Genomic DNA, 22,867 nt, shown 5'->3' with positions numbered 1-22,867 from the left:
TGTGGTGTCACTGTGACTTCCTGCTCTGCATTGGTGTGTACATATTGGGGGGGTGGGGGGGTCGCATATGTGTATGCCCGTAACCTTTCGTCCTCCCCCCTCCCGTGTGTCGTAGGTGCAGTACTCACCGTTGACCTCTGCGCCGGAGTTCGTACTCATGGTAGATGAGCAGGTAGACGAGAGCAGGTATGATGTTCAATTCGGGTTCCATGCTGTCCTCCTTCCGCGTGGAGTGTCTCGAGGTGAGCGTTTTCCATTGAAAATGTCTGTTTCCGCCGTGTTTTTATCGGCGGGGCTCCCGCCCCGGAAAAGGTGGCGGATTGGTGGGTCGTGATAGGGTGGGCGGTACATTGTCTGCCGCCTGGCTGTTGGCGGTGACCGCCGCGCTGTTTGTTTGTTCCGCCGTGGCGGTCGGAGTGTTAATGCGGCGGGCTGTGTTGGCGGTTCCCGCCAGGGTCAGAATTGCATTTTTTTGACCGCCGGCCTGTTGGCGGGTTGGCCGCCGCTTTATCACCGACCGCCAGGGTTAGAATCACCCCCCTTGCCTCCTAAACTCACCCTGGCCTAGGGGAACCCACAGCCCACCTCCCCCACCCAGACACCTCCAATGCGCGCTGAATCAGCTGAATGAGAGTGTACTCACCTCCTTGTGGCTGCTGTGATGCCCTGAAGCGCCCATCCAACTCCGGATACGACACCGCCAGGATCCAGAACATCAGGGGGGTCATGGTGCGACGGGCACCCCTTCCACGTAGGGAGCCCATCCCCAGCTGGGCTTCCACTGTCTTCTTGCTCCAGCGGTGATGTCCTCCCATCTTTTCCGGCAGTGGGTGCTCCGTCTGTGGTAGACCCCCAGGGTCCGGACTTCCTTGGCGATAGCACGCCAAATATCCTTCTTCTGGTGGGAGCTGACCTACAGGAATGGTACAGGGGAAAAGGAGAAGATATAACAGTCTTCACCATCACAGTCATTGGCCCGCCTCCCTGCCCTTGCCATGATGCACATCCACTCACCGTTGTTTCATGCACACCTCATTCTTCCCCCCCTATCTTCCATCCACACCACTCCACACAGGCATTGCCCATACAGCATGCTCACAGTGTACTTACCTGTTTGTCTGGACGACCGTAGAGTAGCGTGTACTGGGGGAGGATCCCATCCAATAGTTTCTCCAACTCCTATGTGCTGAAGGCAGGGGCCCTTTCCCCAGGCACATGAGCCATTGCCTCTTCCAGACTGAGGTCACAGCAGCACTTGCAGTGTAGGTCCTCTCCTGTCGAAGATCAGGCATCAAGTGAGTGAACAGAGAGAAAATGGCAGTCACGTCCGCGGCGGTGCGTACCGTCACCGCCGGCGTACATCGTCATTGGCTCCTGGGACCCATAGGGTCCAATCTTAACCAATGTAGGATTGCGCCGTGGTCTTCGGTGTACAACACCACCGCAGTTACCTCATATCCCATTGTCCCACATTACAGGTCAGGCAGCCGCCATTTCAGGGGACCACATGGCAGTAAATTTAAATGCGTCACACATATCTAGGCTTTGCATACACACTAAGACAGGCACATAGCGGATTACAAAATTTGTGGAATAAAGTTGTATTTTCGTACCTCAGTGACTCTCTGATCGCTGTTCTCCTCCATAGAGCACGTCCGCTGGGGCAGGTGAGGTGATGGCGGCATCCTCCGATGTACAGACCGCTGGTGGACCTGTCGACAATGGAAGAGCGACATGTAATTGTCACCTGCAGACTGGACCGTGCCACAATCCAGGAACTGTGTGCCCAGTTGGAGCCAGACCTGATTTCAGCTATCCGCCATCCCACAGGAATCCCCCCCTCTAGTGCAGGTCCTGTCAGTTCTCCATTTCCTGGCAAGTGGGTCTTTTCAGACGACAGTGGCCATAGCATCAGGTATGTCCCAGCCTATGTTCTCCAACATGTTGTCTGCCCTGCTGAAACACATGCGCAGCTACATTGTTTTCCCTCAGGTGGAGGATTTGCCAGGTTCAGGTGCCTCCATATGACAGGTGGTTCCCTATTCTACTCGCCAAAGAAGGTGTGCCAGATCATCGTGGCCTGCTGTATGCTTCACAACTTGTCTTTGAGGTGACAGGTGCCTTTTCTGCAGGAGGATGGTCCAGTTGGAGGAGTTGTGGCAGCTGTGGAGCCTGTGGACAGTGAAAGTGAGGAAGTAGAAGAAGAGGATATCGACAACAGAAACACGGTGATTCATCAATACTTCCAGGGAGACACAGGTAAGAAGACATCACTGCCTGCTACATCTGATACCCTTGTTCTACCTCTCATCTGTCTGTCACATTCACCCAGTGTATGGACCCTGAGTTGTCACTTTCCCTTTCAATTTCATAGATGTGGGTCCCACTGTGTGACATCGGCTTTGTTTCCTCATGGACTACAGCTGTGTGACATAGGTATGTTGACAATACAATGGATATAGCATTTTTCCACAGTTATTGCAAATACACATTTTCAAAAGCACAGACTGAGTCCAGATAGTTTTGTGATTTACGGGTGTTTATTTAAGTGCTAAATAGTGGAGGGGGTTGTAAAATGGTCAGGGGTGATGGTGGAGGAATGTCCATGGCAGAGTCCAGTCTATTAGTCTCACAGGTGCATCGTCCAAAGGGGCATAGGAAGTGGGGCTGGGCCAGTCGATGGCTGAGCAGGGTGACAAAGTGGGACAAAAGGATGACAATCAGGGTGGTCTCATTTCTTGGCAGGGGTCTTGGCATTGTTCTCTGTCTTTGTCCTGGATCTCAGGGACCGTTTGCGGGGTGGTTCTCCATCTGCAGGGGGTGGGATGCTGGTGTCGTGGTCCTGTGGCTGTGCCTCCTGTCCACTAATGCCGGCAGAGGTGGTGAGCAGTTCATCATCCAGGCTAGTGTCAGGGGCCCCTTGTTGTGCCACAGTGTCCCCCTGGTGTTGACGAGTTCCTTCAGCACCCCTACAATGGTGCCCAGGGTAGTATTCTTCCCTGAACCCCAAATACTGTTCCTCCTGCAGGCGCTGGGTCTCCTGAAACTTGGCCAGTACCGTTGCCATTGTCTCCTGGGAATGGTGGTAGGCTCCCATGATGTTGGAGAGGGCCTCATGGAGAGTGGATTCCCCTCCCCCTGTCGCACAGCAGCCCTCCCAGTACCCCTGTGTTCCTGGGCCTCTGTCCCCTGAACCGTGTGCCCACTGCCACTGCCCCCAGATCCCTACTGTTGTTGGGGTGGTGGGTTAGCCTGGGTTCCCTGTAGTGGTGGACACACTGCTGCTTGACGTGTCCTGGAGACAGAGATATGGGCCCGCTGGGTGGGTGCTGTGTTGGTGTTTCCAGAGGGGGGAGGCTCTGTTGTGGCTTGTGCCAGTGTGAGGGGAACCGACTGTCCCGAGGTCCCAGATGGGCCGGGCTGGCTCTTCTGTGGGGGGAGTGGACATGTCTGGAATCTCCTGTCCGGTGACGTTGGGTAGGGGTCCTGCAGGGGTGTAAAGGCATGATTATTGCATCAGTGTGTACCATGGTGTGCAGTGGGTGGGTGACCCTGTCCCCCAGTGCTTGCATTCTTGTGTAGGACCTTGTGTGCTAATTGTTTAGGGGTGTGTGTGGGTATGTGCAGTGGCCATGCATTGGTGATGGGTGTCCATGCTTTGTTGTTGCATGCAGGGCTTGGTGTTGGGATGTGTGGTTTGTGATAGTGGGACATCTGTGAGGAGTTGGAGTGATGGGGGTGAGGGTGGGGGTATGTGATAGCATGCAGGTAGCGTGGGGGATGAAGTAATTAAAGATTTGACTTACCAGAGTCCATTCCTCCAGCTGCTCTTGCTAGGCCCTCAGGATCCAGTATAGCCAAGACCTGCTCCTCCCATGTTGTTAGTTCTGGGGGAGGAGGTGGGGGTCCGCCGCCAGTCCTCTGAACTGCAATGTGTTGTTTTGAGACCACGGAACGCACCTTCCCCCGTAGGTCGTTCCACCTCTTCCTGATGTCATCCCGTGTTCTTGGGTGTTGTCCCACTGCATTGACCCTGTCCACGATACTGCGCCATAGCTCCATCTTCCTAGCTATGGTGGTGTGCTGCACCTGTGATCCGAATAGCTGTGGCTCTACCCGGATGATTTCCTCCACCATAACCCTGAGCTCCTCCTCAGGAAACCTGGGGTGTCTTTGCGATGCCATTGGGTGTGTTGTGATGTGTGGGGTGATGTTTAGGGGTGTGTGGTGTTTTGTGTGTGGATGTTGTGTGAGTGATGGTGTTGTGTGCCTGTGGATGCTAGTTTGTGGATGGTGGTGTCTGTCTCTGGCCTTCTTTCGCAATTCTGGTCGTAAGGGTTTGTGGGTGATGTGGGTGTGTGTTTCATATTGTATTGGGTGTGTGGGAGTGGTGTGTGTATATGCATCAGCTGTGTGTATTTCGTTTTGTCCAATGTGGTAGTGTTTTGTATATGTGTGTGTATTTTGAGTGCGGCGGTGTGTACCGCCAATGTAATACCGCGGTTGAAAGACCGTCGCATGGATTCGTGGGTCGTGATAGTGTGGCGTATTCCTGTTGGCGTGACGGTGTCGGTTTTGTTATCGCCAGCTTATCACTGACCTTTGGTGTGGCGGACTTCTGTGGGTGTCTGGATTTTGGCGTATTCCAGGCTGTGGGTCATAATAGCTGTGGCGGAATTCCCGCAGCCGCAGCGGTGTGTTGGTGGACTTCTGATGGCGGTTAGCGCCATTTACCGCCAATGTTGTAATGACCCACATTGGTTTTTATGTGTTTTGAGGCTTAGATCAACCTTGTGTTGCATTAATATAAGTAGTCAAGGAGACTTTGCAGCTTTACAATAACACATCAGCGGATACGATGGTTGTAAATGTTAAATGACATGTTTGTGAATGACAGCATTAGATGTATATGCATACTTTTTGAGTCATTTGAGGATCTTGTAAGCAATGTGTATAGGGTCACAGATCATTCAGACCACATCTGGCCTTGCCAAACTGTTGTATGAGAGGCATATAATGACTCACCGTGCCTTTCAGAGAGCCACCCTAGCCATATTGATGATGGCCACATGATGTACTGTCATGCATGGAAATGATGAAAATGTGTGTGTCATGTAGGTTCTGTATGCTCAGCCTGCAGAGACCAGGGCCTGTCAAATGTATCTCTCATTTTGGGATATAGTCCAAGCTGGGGCAGAGTTACTGTGGTTATGCAAGTGTGACACTGTGCCCACTCCCTGTAAACCTGCAGATCCTGGCATGGGGCCCTAGTGGCAAGACATGGCCTAAATGCCTTAGTCCATTGACTATATTAGGGATTGGTACTCGGGTAAATCCCTGAACTAGTATCTATGTGCAGTTTGCCTTATTGTCAATGTGTGTCATAGACTTATGAGAGGTCCCTCACTCCCACAGCTCTGTTGTCACCTTTTCATAAGTCATATTTGTCCAGTATAGCCGTATTGCAAAGTGACAAACCCACAGTGCAGATTGTTTGTAAATTCCAGGGAGACCAGCTCATTTGACTCAGTAGCTTGGTTACCTGCCAAAAATTAAACCAAACATACCTTTTTATGTTGAATGCTGTCTCTCTAGGTTTGCCACATATGGTCAAAGTTGTGTTCTGGGGTACAAGTACATACTACACAAACCCACCCTGAAGTGGCATGAGTCCACACTAGGTAGGCCACATATCCACACATTCACAGAGTAGAGGCTTTCCGTGCCCACCAGGCAGCACTTTCATTATCACTCAAGTCTTAGGGTAAAGCCTGTACTATTCCTGTAGGGACTGTATGCAGTAAGTCACTGTTGCAGAGTGTATGTGTGTCTGTCCAGTCAGGCCCAAGGATGTTACCCTTCGGAAGGCCACAATGGTGTGTTGTGTTGCAACATGGCTCACATCACAGTACATGTTGCTTGTGGCTGGGCTACCTGATGTCAGTAGGCTTGCTTAATCAGTGTAGGTCATGAACAGAGTAGTGTGTCATGTCCCTGTCCTTATCAGCATGTGTGCTTTACACTTGCGGGTGTTGAGAAGTTAAACATGTTGTGTTTGTTTTTTTTCTCACGTGTGTGGGACACAACCATTTGGGCAAAAACTTGTGTTTGTAACCTTTTGATTTGTCTCTTGCATTCATACAGGTCAACTCCCATCAGAAGAAGGGGATTTGGAGCGCCATCGCCCGGAAGGTGCAGACTCTGAGGGTACATAACTGGCAGAGTGCACAGTGTCGGAAGTGGGGGGAAGAATGAGACACACGGCCCGGAAGATTGCTGAGGTCCAGCTGGGGAACCTGACCCCCGTAATGGCCCGCATTCTGGAGGTGGCATACCCGGAGCTTGCTGAACATTTGAGGGGGGGACAGCAGCTACAACGGAGTGAGTCCAGGCCATATTCCTGCCTGCAACATTGCCAAGTTGATGTGTTAAGTTCTGCCATCTCCCCCTGAAGATTGGGGATGGGACATGTGTGACACACATGATAAGTAACTGTTTTTGTAGGTGTGGAAGTTGATACATGCTGATGTGCCTTGCCTATCAGCCCAGTGACTTAGGTCACAAAAGAGTACAGTCCGCAACCAATTTACTGTCCAGGGCCAACACAAGCTTGAGTACAGTGATCAATAAGGTCATGTTGTTTTTTTGTTCGGGTGTAATTTGTACACAAAAGTCCACTACTCTTCAGTGCAACAGCCCAGACAACATGAAATAATAGATCGCTGTCCTCAGCCATGTGTCTGCTCAACTGAGTATAATGACATCTGTCCCCCAAAGGCCACTTGTCTTCAGTGTGTCACAAGTGCTGGTGCCCCACTTCTGTCTGTCATGTGAAGATGGCTATCATACATATAACAGAGCATACATTGCTCTTTGGGTGCCGTCACAGAGCAAAGCTTTCCCTTGGTAAGTAGTGAATGTCCATTGACATGATTTTGGTGACATCACTGTTGTCATAATTTTGTGTGCTTACATGTTAGCATGTGTTCCTTCACTTTTGCCAACTCATTTTCACTGCTGTTTCATGCATGGTCTACCTTTCTTCATGGGATGATGTCTGAAGTCTTACACAAATATGCCCATGCCAACATGAGTTTGGAATTGAACATATGTCCTGGGGTTACAGTTCATGTGGTGCCACATACAGGAGTGTGTCACCATTGATTGGTGTCTCACACATACCTGCACCCATCATTGCATGTAATTTGGCAGGTACAACTGCAGTAGCAACAAAGGAAATGGCAGGTAGGACTATAGTTTTTACCCACAGTGTTCATTTTGATGCCATTGATGTACAATCATGTAGGAAAGTGCTATGCACATGTGACATGGAGTGACTTGCAGTTATGTGGGAATCATATGTGGTTGTGTGCAACCATTCATCCAAGGGAATCTGTGTTTGCACAGCAAAAAGAGACAGTGATATGGCTTCCCATCAGGCAACATGTTAAGTGCCTTCTACAAGTACTTGAGAATATCAGGGCCTCTACAACCTTCAAAGGACTATTGATTTCTACTGATGCAATCAGAGTATGGCATTGCCAGGAGTACCAATCAAGAGATGTGTTATCCCTGGGGCTAACCAATGCTTTGTGGTGTGGATTTTGTAGACATATCTCCCTAAACATTTGCCCAACTTGTGTCCAGTCTACATTTCCGTGCAAGATGTATCTATATGAGCAACATTAGTACAACCTCCATAAGTCTATTTAGACAATGTACACTTAATTAAGTGACCACTGTTGATTTCTTTCCTGTGTGACATGAGTGTTCCCATGTCACCTTCTTCAAGCTACTGTACTTCTCCCAGCAACATGGCTGGGTTATTTGGCCATCATTTCTTCATGATGTGGAACTGGATATATGAAGATAAGCTGTATGCATGACCTTGTGTGGGATCTGTGTAAATGAACTTGGCGTTGCCCTACTATTGTATGACAACAGGTAACTGAGGAATGCTACATGAGGCAAACCATTGGAGGTTATAAGGTCTCCTACTTGTTCAATGGGTACTGTGTTTACACAACATCAGCCATGCAATTTGAGTCATCTGTGATTCAGAATTTCCTGTGGGCAAATGTTGACAGTTCGTGAAGCATGCATGCATATGGTGGGAGAAGTGTTAGAGCCACTTTGCTGAAGCTTGTGGCTACTGTACGTCATGGAAATGTTTGCTAATCACAGCTCTTGTTCAAGTGTGATCAGGAACATGTAGTGACCCTATTTGTCTTTGTAATTTCAGCATCATCCCAGGCAAGTGAAGGAGAAAGGGCAGAACCAAATGGGGAGGCAGCTGGCCATGGTCCCTCCAGCGAGGGACCCAGTGGCCCGGAAGGTAGGGAAAATGCCACGGAGGACACAGGATCAACTTCATCATCTTTTGATTCTTCCTCCAGTGGCACTCCCTAGTTGTGGCAGAGGTATCAGGATCTGCTCCCGTCTATCCTTGTCTGCCATCCTCACCCAGTTCCATCTCCACCCTCCCTGTTGCTCCCCACCCAGTTGTCCATGCCTGCTCACCCAAGAGGGTGGGAGTCTCCTTCGCCTCAGGCGCCTCACCTCCTGCCCCGTTCACCCTCTGTCCTGAGTGAGAAGGCTATCGACCTCCTGAGAAGGATCTTTGTGGGTCAGATTGCCATTCTGAATGCCATCCAGGTGTAGAGCAGCCAGCTTCCGCAGGGGGTTGCGTACCTGGAAGGCATTCAAAGTGCCATGTCTGGCCTACAGAGATCTTTTCAGGCTCTGGCCTCCTCATTGACAGCAGTCATCCACCCCCACAATCCTCCTCCCTACCACCTACCTCTTCCCCTACCTATCCCGAACACACAGACACATCCGCATGCACCTACCTCAACACATGCAAGCAGCACACATAAACACAGGCACGGCAAGACACACCAGCACACATGCACTCAACAGGCACTCTCACAGACCATAACAACCACCATTCCCACAGACACTACCCCCAATGGCCCACGCACTACAAGCGCCATACCCACAGACACCACAACAACACCCAGTGACACATCCACCACACCAACCATACCCCCAGACACCACCCCCAAACACAGACACCACATCGACCATAAGGCCCCATGTCAGGTTTTTTATGGTTCCTAGTTATGTTGGATTGCTTAAAGGGCTCTTTTTTATTTCAGACACCAACCCAACACCCACACGCAGAGCCACCACTCCCACATCAACCAGCACCTCCACCTCACAGCCCCCCAAGAAACACAAATACCCACACTCACACACACAACAGACAACACCCAAACCCAAGTATACCTCAGACATGAACACACCAGCAGCATCAACACCCACAGGCAAGACAACTACTCCCTCAACCTCCCAAACACCAATCCCTTCCAAAGACCCTACCCGTTTTCCCAAGGAAAGTTTCCTTTTTGACCTTGCCCCTTCTCCTGTGACCTTCACCCCCTCCCAAACCCAAGAGGACCCCACCCACATCCCAACCCATCCCTTTCACATCCATGCCCTCCCGTCATACCTACCCCCCTCCAAGCACCAATACCCTTCCCACCCTGAAGAAGCCCACCCCTCCTAATGAGAAAACCACCCTTACTAAAAAAAAACCACCTTACAAACCCACCCATCCCAAATCCAACCCCACCCAAGAATGAACACTGAGGTGTCTGGATGCCCACTTGATGCCCCTTCCTGTGGATGCTCTCTGACAGTGATTGGAGTCAAGCTGGAGCACAATAATGTGTGTGGTCTGACAATTGGACTGGCCAATGGCCTTTGCTCTTTTATCATTTCCAATCAATAAACCCACATTGTTGTTTTTTGCATACAAATTTGTCCTGCCATTACTTTTCTACCTTTTTGTTGTTCCTGAGTAATTTGTGTTGGATGCCTAGAGTGGTGTGTGGTTCACCCTAATTTCTGATCCATTTGCTGTGGTTGGCAAGATCTGACTTTGTGGGCAGTGCTGGTGTCACCCAGGGCCAGGGTACATGTTCGTGATATGGATATGTGGGTGGTAATCCCGTTGGGGGGGAGGGTCATTGCATTGTCTTATGTTTAATATGGTAAGTATTTCATCTTGGGTTGGCCAATGTCAGCATGTTTTGTGTTAGATTTGTCCCCCTGATGTAGATTGTACATTTGTCTCATGTATGCAAGCTAGAGTTTTAGAGGGTGTTTAGTTGTGCTACCTTCCTTTACATTTGACTGACCATATGTCCATTTTGATGTGTGTACCTTCCAGCTACTTCATCTAAATGTGTGATCCACGCTATTGCTGATAAATTTGCTTTCTTGACTTCCACTTACACATTTTGCAGATTGGCATGCCACTTGGCTCTACTCTTGGTTGCCCCGGAGATACATAAAGGCCAGTTCCGGTGCACATTTTGTTTTAGGGGCATGTGCAAAGTGAAATGTGTCCCAGGGCAGTATCCGCCCAGGGGTGCCCATGATGCTCCTGTCCCTATTCTGCAGGTAATGTTTACATTGTGAGCTTTGGATCTTTGTCTCACAAAATATTGTGCATCCCATTGACCTTCCATTGTGTTGCAATGTAGGTGATATGTGTGGGCGGGTCTATTACTGAGATATTACATGGAAGGGATGTCTGTGTTAAATGGCACATCCATACATATGTGTCTTTGTTAGACTTTTCTTCCTTGGCGTGGTCTCCCTTAACTTTTTTGCCTCTGTTCCCCAGGTTGTTGATGTGTGCTGGACTTTACTGTTTTTGTTACTCTGGGCACTTTACCACTGCTAACCAGTGCTAACGTGCAAGTGCTCCTTTACAAAATGTGTATGTAATTGGCTTGTCCATGATTGGCATATTTGATTCACTAGTAAGTCCCTAGTAAAGTGCAATAGGGGTGCCAGGGCCTCTAATTTAAATGCTATTAGTGGGCCTGCAGCACTGGTTGTGCCACCCACATAAGTAGCTTTGTAATCATGTCTCAGACCTGCCATTGCAGTGTCTGTGTGTGCAGTTTTAACTGTAAATTCGACTTGGCAAGTGTACCCACTTGCCAGTCCTAAACCTTCCCTTTTTTACATGTCAGACACCTCTAAGGTAGGCCCTAGATAGCCCCAAGGGCAGGGTGCAGTGTATGGTTAAGGTAGGACATATAGTAATGTGTAAAGTTGATTTTAAGGTTGTGTGTTTGAAAATGCCACTTTTAGAAAGTGAGCATTTTCTTGCTTATACCATTTCTGTGACTCTGCCTGTTTGTGGATTTCCTGCCTGGGTCAGTTTGACAGTTGGGCTGGTTGCACCTCACACTAGACAGTGACGCAAAGGGAGCTGGGGTGTAGTCTGCATTTCCTGATGAGCCATCTGTGCTAGGAGGGGGAAGGAGTGGTCACTTACACCTGAAAGGGCTGTGCCTGTCCTCATACAATGCAGTCTCCAACCCCCTGGTAGTGTCTGGGGCCTGACCTGGGCAAGGCAGGATTTCACATTCAAAAGAGACTTTACTTTGAAGTAGGTCTACTTCAAAGGAGAAATTGGGTATAAGAAGGGCACCCAAAACCACAGACTTTAGAACACTTCCGGAAACAAGAGGAACCTCTGCCTGAAGAAGAGCTGCCCTGCTTGTGACTGTGCTTTGTGGAGCTAACCCGCAGTTGCTGCTTCTGCCAGAGTAAGTGGGCAAAGACTGGACTTTGTGTGCCTTCCATCTTGAGAAGAAATCTCCAAGACTTGATTTAGAACTTGCCTCCTGGTGTTTGAAGACTCAGGGACAGCAAAGACTTCTCTCTGCCAGCACTTGGAGTCTCTGGAGAGACTCCTACTCTGCCCTGTGGTGCCCATCCAGTTCCTGGGACCCTGAAAGGAGAAGCTGGCAGCCCAAGAGTGAGAAATCCACGCACAGAGTGCCAGGCGGGGAAAAGATCAATGTGACTCCGATCTGCAGCTGAAGAATGGACGCGCCGCCGGTTCTGTGGCTGGAAATCGACGCTCACCGGAAACGCCGCCGAAGAATTGACGCAATGAGCTGGAGAAATGACGACGCATCGCAAGCCCTTTTTGACGCACACTCATTTCCGCGCTAACAGTGTTAGTGTGTGTTTTAACCTACATAAAGACTCTTTTTGCTTTTTAATTGATAACTTGACTTGTGTATTGTGGATTTTTGTCGTTTTGGTCTTGTTTTGTTTAGATAAATATTTCCTATTTTTCTAAACCTATGTTGTGTCATTTTGTATTGTTTTCATTAAGTTACTGTGTGTGTTGGTACAAATACGTTACCCCTAACACTCTGAAGTTAAGCCTGCTGCTCGTGCCAAGCTACCAAGGGGGAAAGCAGGGGTTAGCTGAGGGTGATTCTCTTTTACGCTGACTAGAGTGATGGTCCTTGCTTGGACAGGGGGTAACCTGACTGCCAACCAAAGACCCCATTTCTAACAGTCTTCAATCTCAGGACTGTCCATGGCATGTGTGCAATGTGAGGGTGTCAGTTTAATTATGTATGATGTTGATGTGGTATTCCTGTTGTATGACAGAATGTTCTGTACACTTCATTTTCCCTGACACTGGGATAAGCAGACGTGTGTTTCTCTGGAGTGTGGTGGTGCATTTGTTGTGAACAACTCCGACCCGGGACACAATGACAAGTGTACTTGGTTCACGTAGCGAGAGCCACATGGGTGTTTCCTTGTCACCTTCTTCAGGCTACTATACTTCTGTCAGCAGCATGGCAGGATTATTTTTGCATCATATCTTCCTCTATGGGACTGCATGCATTGTAATACGGTGGTCCGACCACCAAGTCAACTGTGGTCGCACCGCCACCGCCGCCATTGAGGTCCACGGACCGCCAAACTCGTAATAAGGCCCCATGTCAGGTTTTTTATGGTTCCTAGTTATGTTGGATTGCTTAAAGGGCTCTTTTTTATTTTAGAATTTTTTGGGAGGGCTTTTTGGATAATATTTTTCCAGTTGTTGGTGGATTACTATTTTTGACTATGTGCATACAGAGGAAGAACTGCAGCTACCCAACCATAAGTATTTTTATTTCGTTTATTTTGGGTGGGGAATGCCATATTTTATTGTTCGTATAAGTATCATGTGATTGTTATTTGGAATTGTGTGGTTTATGTGTTGTAATTATTTTATGTGGTGGAATGAGTTTGTTTTTTAGCTGGTGATGGCTGTATTTTGTGTTTAAATAATTAACATATCATTTTATTATCTTAGTCTTCATTAACATTAGAGTTCCATTTTTAGATTGATGTATTTAAAACAAGAAGTGTTAGTAATGTTGGTTTAGATTGCTTGATTTTTGGCTATTATTTCAAAGAAATCCACTCCTTTGTTATGAAGATTTTGACTAGGTTTGGCCTTGCCTAGTGTGGATTGGAAGGCATTGTGGGGGTCATTCTGACTCCCGCCGGCCGCGGTAACCGCAGGGCCGGCGGGAGCCGCCAGAATACCGCTGCGCGGTCAGAAGACCGCCGCGGTTATTCTGGGTTTCCCGCTGGGCTGGCGGGCGACCGCCAGAAGGCCGCCCGCCAGCCCAGCGGGAAACACCCTTCCATGAGGATGCCGGCTCCGAATGGAGCCGGCGGAGTGGAAGGGGTGCGACGGGTGCAGTTGCACCCGTCGCGATTTTCAGTGTCTGCATGGTAGACACTGAAAATCTTTGTGGGGCCCTGTTAGGGGGCCCCTGCAGTGCCCATGCCATTGAACATTGCCAAAACGAACTCCATATTTATACTTTGGCGTTAGACCCATCTAGTGCCAAAGTTCATGGAGTTTGCGTCATTTTTTAGCGTGGACACCTTCCTTGCGTTAATGATATGCAAGGTAGGCGTTCCCGTCTAAAAAATGACTCCAAGGCATGTGCGCTGTATTTATACTCCCGGGCAAAAATGACGCCCGGGAGTGGGTGGGTCCAAAAAAATGACATTCAGCCGCTTTTGCGCCGTTTTTTAGCGCCTGGTCAGGGCAGGCGTTAAGGGACCTGTGGGCTCGGAAGGAGCCCAGAGGTGCCCTCCCATGCCCCCAGGGACACCCCCTGCCACCCTTGCCCACCCCAGGAGGACACCCAAGGATGGAGGGACCCACCCCTGGGACATTCAGGTAAGTGCTGGTAAGTATATATATATATTTTTTTTTGTGGCATAGGGGGGCCTAATTTGTGCCCCCCTACATGCCACTATGCCCAATGACCATGCCCAGGGGACATAAGTCCCCTGGGCATGGCCATTGGGCAAGGGAGCATGACTCCTGTCTTTGCTAAGACAGGAGTCATGTCAATGGGGGTTGGGAGTCAAAAAAAATGGCGCAAATCGGGTTGAGGCGAAAATTTTGCCTCAGCCTGACTTGCCCCATTTTTGGACGTCCAATTTTCCCCAACGCCAGCGCTGCCTGGTGTACATCATTTTTTTTAACGCACACCAGGCAGCTCCGCCGGCTAACGCCGGCTAACATCATTGTATAAATACGGCGCCCGCATGGCGCTTCAGAATGGCGTTAGCCGGCGTTAACTTTTTCGACGCACAACTGCAGTTGTGCGTCGAAAAGTATAAATATGGCCCTAAGTCTTTTCGAAATAGTCCTTTAGGGGGCTTAATTTGTCCTTGTTTTGTCGGTAAAAAGGGCTTTCTATTAGTAAATTGTAGAGGTTACCTCTGTAACCGGGACATAGGCTAGTGCTGTAATTTGTTATTATAAGGGAAAATTGACTGTTTGTGGAATAATCTACACTTAGTGCAGATTGTTGGAGGTGGGTCCATATGCTTTGATTGAAATGAATTAGTAGGCATCAAACCGCCAGGCTTTTTGCTCCGGTTTCCCCGCCACGAAAACCCTGGCGGTAACACACCTGGCAATAGTAATAACCATTCCTGTTGTCGGCACACTCATTCCCATATGTCCACACACTTGCAGACACACCCCCATACTTGCAAACACCCCTTCCAACCATACGCATACATCCAGACACCCCCACCCAACCGAATATGAACAGACACAAACCCCCACTCATCAACACACTACCTGACATACACCTCCACTCGCTCGCACGCGCCCATACAAACACCCCTACCTGCATGCATCCGAATACACACACCTACCTACTCTTACCCCGACACAACCCCTCCCCTCTGCTTCCATTGAGACACACACACTCTCCATGCACACATACATACACGCACTCACGCACTCCCATACCGCTACACATACACGCACACATCACACATATGCACACAACACCCCCCTCGTGTCCACACACTTGCAGACACCCCCCACTGGACCGCACGCATACATACAAATACCGCCACTCACTCTCACACATACGCACCCCTCTCCGCATTCATACACATACACATCCGTGTCTTCCAAAAAGACCGCCAGTGACATAATGAAAGGCTGTATATTTATTTAAAGGTGACAGTCTTTTTGTTTCCAATATTTGTGTCTTTGATATAAGTAAACATAAATATTTTTAACAACAGTATTTGTGTTCCCCATATTTATCATTTTACTAGTTAAGTATAGGGGTCAATCCTTTTGTTACCAATATTTTGTTCCTGATTTTTTTATGTGTCGGTATTGTATGCATTGATATTATGTCAATGATCCGCAACTTTCAACTGCACTATGGTTTTCTGAGGCAGATTCGCTAAGACTAGGCCCAAGTCATTCTGGCCCTCATTATGACATTGGTGGTAAAAACCGCCTACCGCCACGGCGACGGGCACCAAAAGACCGTCGCCGCGGCTACCAGCCATCCGCCATAATATGACCACATCTGGATTTCCACCAGAAGGATGGCAGAAATCCAACTGTGGCCATGCCGGCAGACAGTGGTAAGGTGGCGCTGCTGCCAGCAGCAGCACCAATGCCATTAGACCGCCGCCAGCTGTATTATGAGAATTAATACAGCCTGGCGGTGTTCTGCTGGCGGACGCTGCTGCTGGCGGACGCTGCTGCTGGCGGCAGTGCCCCGTCCCGTCTCCTGCCAGAGGACCCCTGGACACAGGTAAGTGGGTGCTCCAACAGGGGAGGGGGGTGTTGTGTGTGTGTGTAGGGTGTGTGTGTGTGTGTGTCTGTGCGTGCATGTATGCGGGTGTGTGTTGCGTGTTGTATGTGTGTGCATGTTTGGGGGTGTGGGTGCGTGTATGTTGAGTTGCATGAATGCGTGTCTGCGTGTATGTATGTAAGTGTGTGCAGATGTGTGTGTGTATGGATGTATGCATGCGTGGGTGAATGTGGGAATGGGTGTGTGTGCCTGTGTGAAGAGAGGGGTGTGTATGAAGGGGGTTCTGGAGAGGAAGGGGGAACTTGTGGAGGGGGAGGAGGGTGGGGAAGATCCCTATCAGTGACAGGGAAGGGATTCCCTGTCACTGATAGTGCCTACCACCATGGTTTTCTTGGTGGTAAGGAATCCACGAAAACCATGGCGGTAGGCGGGGTCATAATCCCGCAGGCGGTCAAGTGACGGCCACCGGGCTGAAGATTGATGTCTCCAGCCCAGCGGCCGTTACCGCAGTGGCGTTCGGTGCAGTACATTAGCAGTTTGGCTTCTGCCAAACCGCCGATGTCATAATATGAAGGAAAGTACCGCCAGCCTGTTGGCAGTACTTTCCTCCATATTACCGCCCACCGCCGGGGTCATAATGACCCCCTCTGTTTGCCCCAGATTGGCCAAGGAGGGTGTGGTATCCAGACTTTCTGTGCTTCTTACTTTGACCCTTTGCAGCCGCCTGCTGCCCTGGTTGGCCTTCACTCCTAATCGGGGGGATGTATCTCCAAGGCCTCCTCCATCATGCCTGGAAATTCAGCAGAGACACCTAAGTTGTTTTAAGTTAATTCTGAAGGTGGTGACCATTATCTTGTCGGATCGTCACACCTCCACAAAATCTGTGTATACTGAGACATAGAGCAGGTTTGTATTATGGTGCATAAACAACAATGTGGACCCTTTACAAGCTAGATTGTCACAGATTCTACAGTTCACACACTCCCTGGCTCAAAGAGTGGGTGCTGTTGGCACTGTAAAAGAGCACTTGTCTTAGTTGCCAGAACTCCCCTGTCTCCTAGATCAACTGTCCTTGTTCAAATCCCCAATTCTAATGAGATCCCTAAAGGGTTCACCAATTTGTATCCTCTAACCCCTTTTGTTATGCTCCTTGACCGTATCAAACACATTAAAGTAGCTCAGCGGTTCCCAACCTGTGGTCCGCGGTCCCGCATGTGTCTGTGACACATTCTCAGGGGTCTGCAGGCCTGGGCCGGGAGGAAGGCATTTCTCCATCTAGGTTCTCTGGACAGAAATGTGCCTGTTTTTATATTTATTACTTCCCTTGTGCAGCAGTTTTAAAAGCACTGCAAAGTTCCTTGTGCACCCAGCAGCATTCTGGCAAAATAAAAGCGTCAGGATATCTCTGGTGATTAATGTACCTGCTGGAGAGAAATAAAGGTTTGTCTAGTGGCAGTTTTGACTCATCTAAGGTTGCGCAGATGGTTAATATGCCTGCTGCAAAGAAAGTGTATCACAGAAAGAACAGTATTTTATGTGCATAGCACAGTGGGTTACTGCTTTTGTCACAGAGATTCTTTTGTTACTGCACAATTCATTAGTTACAGTCATAATCTAGCACAGTGAGCTATGAACTGCCATCAGAGAGCTGCATGAAAACTGCATGGCACAATTTAGAAAGTTATGTTTGTTCCCAGTCTTTGATTATCCTTATGCCCCTAAAAAGGTTTGTTTTTGTAAAAATGCATCCTTATTATTGAAGTCAATACTAACCACTGTTATGTTCTGAATCCTGAGTTTGTGCTTCTCCAGACCAAACACGCTTAAAAAATGCCTACCAGTGTGGATGACATGTGAAGCCTACACCTTGTAGTCCCCTGTAAAGTGCTCTGACACCCTACACTTGTATAAGACGTGCTATAAAACACATGAATTACATGTGACAGAGAGGCTATGGAGAGATGAGAGGTCCTTATGGGTTTGCCAGATCTTATTTACCTAAAAATTAAAAACAGAAATCACTGGGTAAATGTAGAATCTGACTTGAGGATTCAGCTTTCCTAAATAAAACCAAACATTGAAAAGTTAGTTGCCGAGATGCAGCGCCAACCTTCCCATTAAAATTATTTTCAATTTTTGCATCTTTTTTAATATAAAATAATTATATCTTTAGTAAGTCGAGTATTTGTTTGGTGTGTATTTTTTGTGAATTTCTGTTTTAATGTTTCAAATTTAAATCTTACAAAGTGCTTGATGGCCCCCGCTTCCAGCAGTGAGTCAGTTGGGGTCCTTTGAAGTCAAAAGGTTAGGAGCCACTGGAGTAAATTAACAACTTTTTGTTGGGTACTGTGGCAGTAGGAAGGAAAAAGTGGTTCAGAAGAGGACGTTATGCCACTGCATCATACTTGTAATGCTCTTGCAAAAAAGGAGTCGCCTGAGGGGTTTAGAGCCCATCCCAACAGAGCAAAGTCATTATTTTCTGCCCTTGCAAGAGGTGTTTCTGTTGCAGAGACTTACAAGCTGGCGACGTGGTCCTCCTTATACACCTTTGCCTAGCACTACTGCTTGGATTCGGAGGTGCTATGGAATGGACACTTTGCGAGACCTGTGCTGCAAGATTTCCTTCTGTATTGTTTCATCATCCCTTCTATGGGAGGTAATGCCTTGAAAATCTGTTCAACAGTACAGCAGGTGAGTAATCTGCAGGTAGAAGTGTCCATCAGAAGAAAAAGTTACTTACTTTCGGTAACAATCTTTCTGGTGGTTACTCTGGCTACATGCAGATTCCTCATCAATCAAACCCACCTCCCCGCTTGATCGATGTAGTACAGGGAAACGATTAATGTCCCTTTTAGAGTTTGGACTGCACTACTTCTAATTGATGTTGCTTGCCTCGAAGACTTGGAAAAAATAAATGGAAACTGGCATTATTGCTCTGGAGTGGGTGCTGTATGGTTTCAGTGACATCATCCAACACCACTTCTGGTGTCAGTATGAAGTTATTACCCCCTACTAGCATGTTAGAGCTGTGAAGTTTCCAGATCCAGTCTGCCACCTAGGATTATTCAACAGGTGAATAGAGCATCCTCCAGAAAGATTGTTACTAAAGGTAGGTAACTTTTTATTATACTATTTCATTTTTTTTTAAAAGTATTTTTGTTTACAAAATGAAGACATATATATAGTCCTGTAACAGTGTAATACGCCCTGTCGGAACGTACAATGAACTGGGGCCGATAGGACGGTGCCCCAAGGGGACGGTAAAGGAAATCACGTGCCGATGTCAGCACGTTCAAAAGAATAACCTGGAAGAAGAAATGGCGGAGGAGGAGGAGAAGAGGCGTACGTATGAGAAGGATGTCGGGGAGGACTCCGGAGGAGATTGTGAAGAGCCCGAGACTCAGGAAGCAGAGGCAGGAGCCTCCTACAACGTCGGGGGAGACGCAGATCCAGCCGACGAGTGGAGCGCACGAGGAGAGCAGAAGACTCGACCAAAGGAGGTCAAGGAAGGGGACATGTTCGAGCGCACTGGAGAAGACAAAAACCAGAAGTGCCAGGAAAACCAAACTGCTAAAAAGACCAAAGGACCCCAATTTCGGGACCCAGAGCCCGCCACATCCCAGGAGGGACGTGGATAGCCCAGGTTTGTGACTGTATTCAAGGCTCTGCTACCAGATTACTCAAAAGGGGGAAAAGTAAGTGGGGAATGGTAACACAGGGAGAAGGGGAAGGGGCCCTGCAATAAAAATAAAAAGGGCAGCTACAAGGAGTATTGAGCTCATATGAAACGCAAGTTTGATGGGAGCACATACACGCCTACAATATTTGTGAGCACAATCTTAAGTGAATACATACTAAAGAATTACCTTAATCACTAGACCCTCACCTCCACTCCCCACTATAGATAGCTGTGAAATAAAATATACCTATCACCAGAACAATCCACTTACCTCTCGCCACTGTAGCTTCTGTTCTTTCCTAATGCTCCTTTGTGATGGTGTCGCAACTGCGAGGTCCATCTGGAAGATACAAGAATGACTTTAATTAAAAGGAATAGAAAGAAGAAACTGATAAACAGAAAGAACAATACAAGCACATAAAGGACTGTTAGAGGGACACCATTAAGAAGTGTGGATAGTGCATAAACACCAATAAATATCCTTTTTGTCTTGGGAACAAACTCACGCGAGTCTATCTGGTTCACAGCTTATAATGTCTAAAGGAAAATAAGACCCTCCCTGGAGGCATTAAAGACCGCCCTAGAATAACCCGCTACATTTTGGTGTCAGAAGTGGGATTTTCCCTACATATGAAAACGGGACCATGGAGGAGAAACCCACCTTGGAGGACATGATCAGCCAACTCGCTGAGGGTTAAAGACATTTACAATTATTATGGGAAGAGCAGTTAAGGGAAGCTCGAACCGATAGGGTGATGTTGCAGACTGCCCCCAAAATTCAAGCCACCATTATAGCGAACAACCAGTTGGTCCACTGGAGACCAATTGGAGACAACGATACAAAAGCTGACTGATACCATAGATACCGCACAGGTCCATCCGAATGTACCTAGTTCAGTTCTGTTTTACAGATGTTTCAGGAAGAGGAAGACCCTGATGCCTTCTTTACTAAATTACAGAGAAAGGGAGGGAGGCACCTGTGCGCCATGAGAGGTACATAAACCTGAGAAAACATTTGGCGGCATTTCAAGCAAGCCCCTATACCATGCTGCTCCCTGCTGATGATGGGCTAAACCCAGAAACACGTGTACAGGGATAAACAGCACTTGCTGCGCCTACAGAGGTGAAAGACTTTATTACTTTCGGAATGGACTACGAATTCAACTGCATTTACCATGATGCATTGGGGTTGGACTTTGTTGCTGGAGTGTAGGCAGTGTGCTCCCTTTCTTTGTAATTTTGTCTTTGGACGGCTCCCTTGAGCCACGGCTGACGAGCCTTGGGAGGCACCTGTGCGCCATGAGAGGTACATAAACCTGAGAAAACATTTGGCGGCATTTCAAGCAAGCCCCTATACCATGCTGCTCCCTGCTGATGATGGGCTAAACCCAGAAACACGTGTACAGGGATAAACAGCACTTGCTGCGCCTACAGAGGTGAAAGACTTTATTACTTTCAGAATGGACTACGAATTCGACTGCATTTACCATGATGCATTGGGGTTGGACTTTGTTGCTGGAGTGTAGGCAGTGTGCTCCCTTTCTTTGTAATTTTGTCTTTGGACGGCTCCCTTGAGCCACAGCTGACGAGCCTTGGGAGGCACCTGTGCGCCATGAGAGGTACATAAACCTGAGAAAACATTTGGCGGCATTTCAAGCAAGCCCCTATACCATGCTGTTCCCTGCTGATGATGGGCTAAACCCAGAAACACGTGTACAGGGATAAACAGCACTTGCTGCGCCTACAGAGGTGAAAGACTTTATTACTTTCGGAATGGACTACGAATTCGACTGCATTTACCATGATGCATTGGGGTTGGACTTTGTTGCTGGAGTGTAGGCAGTGTGCTCCCTTTCTTTGTAATGTTGTCTTTGGACGGCTCCCTTGAGCCACGGCTGACGAGCCTTGGGAGGCACCTGTGCGCCATGAGAGGTACATAAACCTGAGAAAACATTTGGCGGCATTTCAAGCAAGCCCCTATACCATGCTGCTCCCTGCTGATGATGGGCTAAACCCAGAAACACGTGTACAGGGATAAACAGCACTTGCTGCGCCTACAGAGGTGAAAGACTTTATTACTTTCGGAATGGACTACGAATTCGACTGCATTTACCATGATGCATTGGGGTTGGACTTTGTTGCTGGAGTGTAGGCAGTGTGCTCCCTTTCTTTGTAATTTTGTCTTTGGACGGCTCCCTTGAGCCACGGCTGACGAGCCTTGGGAGGCACCTGTGCGCCATGAGAGGTACATAAACCTGAGAAAACATTTGGCGGCATTTCAAGCAAGCCCCTATACCATGCTGCTCCCTGCTGATGATGGGCTAAACCCAGAAACACGTGTACAGGGATAAACAGCACTTGCTGCGCCTACAGAGGTGAAAGACTTTATTACTTTCGGAATGGACTACGAATTCGACTGCATTTACCATGATGCATTGGGGTTGGACTTTGTTGCTGGAGTGTAGGCAGTGTGCTCCCTTTCTTTGTAATTTTGACTTTGGACGGCTCCCTTGAGCCACGGCTGACGAGCCTTGGGAGGCACCTGTGCGCCATGAGAGGTACATAAACCTGAGAAAACATTTGGCGGCATTTCAAGCAAGCCCCTATACCATGCTGCTCCCTGCTGATGATGGGCTAAACCCAGAAACACGTGTACAGGGATAAACAGCACTTGCTGCGCCTACAGAGGTGAAAGACTTTATTACTTTCGGAATGGACTACGAATTCGACTGCATTTACCATGATGCATTGGGGTTGGACTTTGTTGCTGGAGTGTAGGCAGTGTGCTCCCTTTCTTTGTAATTTTGTCTTTGGACGGCTCCCTTGAGCCACGGCTGACGAGCCTTGGGAGGCACCTGTGCGCCATGAGAGGTACATAAACCTGAGAAAACATTTGGCGGCATTTCAAGCAAGCCCCTATACCATGCTGCTCCCTGCTGATGATGGGCTAAACCCAGAAACACGTGTACAGGAATAAACAGCACTTGCTGCGCCTACAGAGGTGAAAGACTTTATTACTTTCGGAATGGACTACGAATTCGACTGCATTTACCATGATGCATTGGGGTTGGACTTTGTTGCTGGAGTGTAGGCAGTGTGCTCCCTTTCTTTGTAATTTTGTCTTTGGACGGCTCCCTTGAGCCACGGCTGACGAGCCTTGGGAGGCACCTGTGCGCCATGAGAGGTACATAAACCTGAGAAAACATTTGGCGGC

General features: G+C 48.4%; 1 protein-coding gene across 1 annotated transcript in view; it reads left to right on the top strand.

Annotated features, from left to right (window-relative positions):
• TEX14 (testis expressed 14, intercellular bridge forming factor) overlaps positions 1–8,661 on the top strand; it is a 1,009,455-nt gene extending 1,000,794 nt beyond the window's left edge. The window contains exons 18-20 of the mRNA XM_069221587.1: positions 6,145–6,207; positions 8,243–8,335; positions 8,503–8,661. Of these exons, the coding sequence (XP_069077688.1) occupies positions 6,145–6,207; positions 8,243–8,335; positions 8,503–8,661 (315 nt within the window). The remainder of the gene's footprint in view (positions 1–6,144; positions 6,208–8,242; positions 8,336–8,502) is intronic.
• The last annotated feature ends 14,206 nt before the right edge of the window (positions 8,662–22,867 follow it).

This window comes from Pleurodeles waltl, chromosome 3_1 (assembly GCF_031143425.1).
Source record: "Pleurodeles waltl isolate 20211129_DDA chromosome 3_1, aPleWal1.hap1.20221129, whole genome shotgun sequence".
Taxonomy (NCBI): Eukaryota; Metazoa; Chordata; class Amphibia; order Caudata; family Salamandridae; genus Pleurodeles; species Pleurodeles waltl.
The sequence above is the reverse complement of the archived record's forward strand: the minus strand, read 5'-3'. Positions and strand labels throughout refer to the sequence as shown.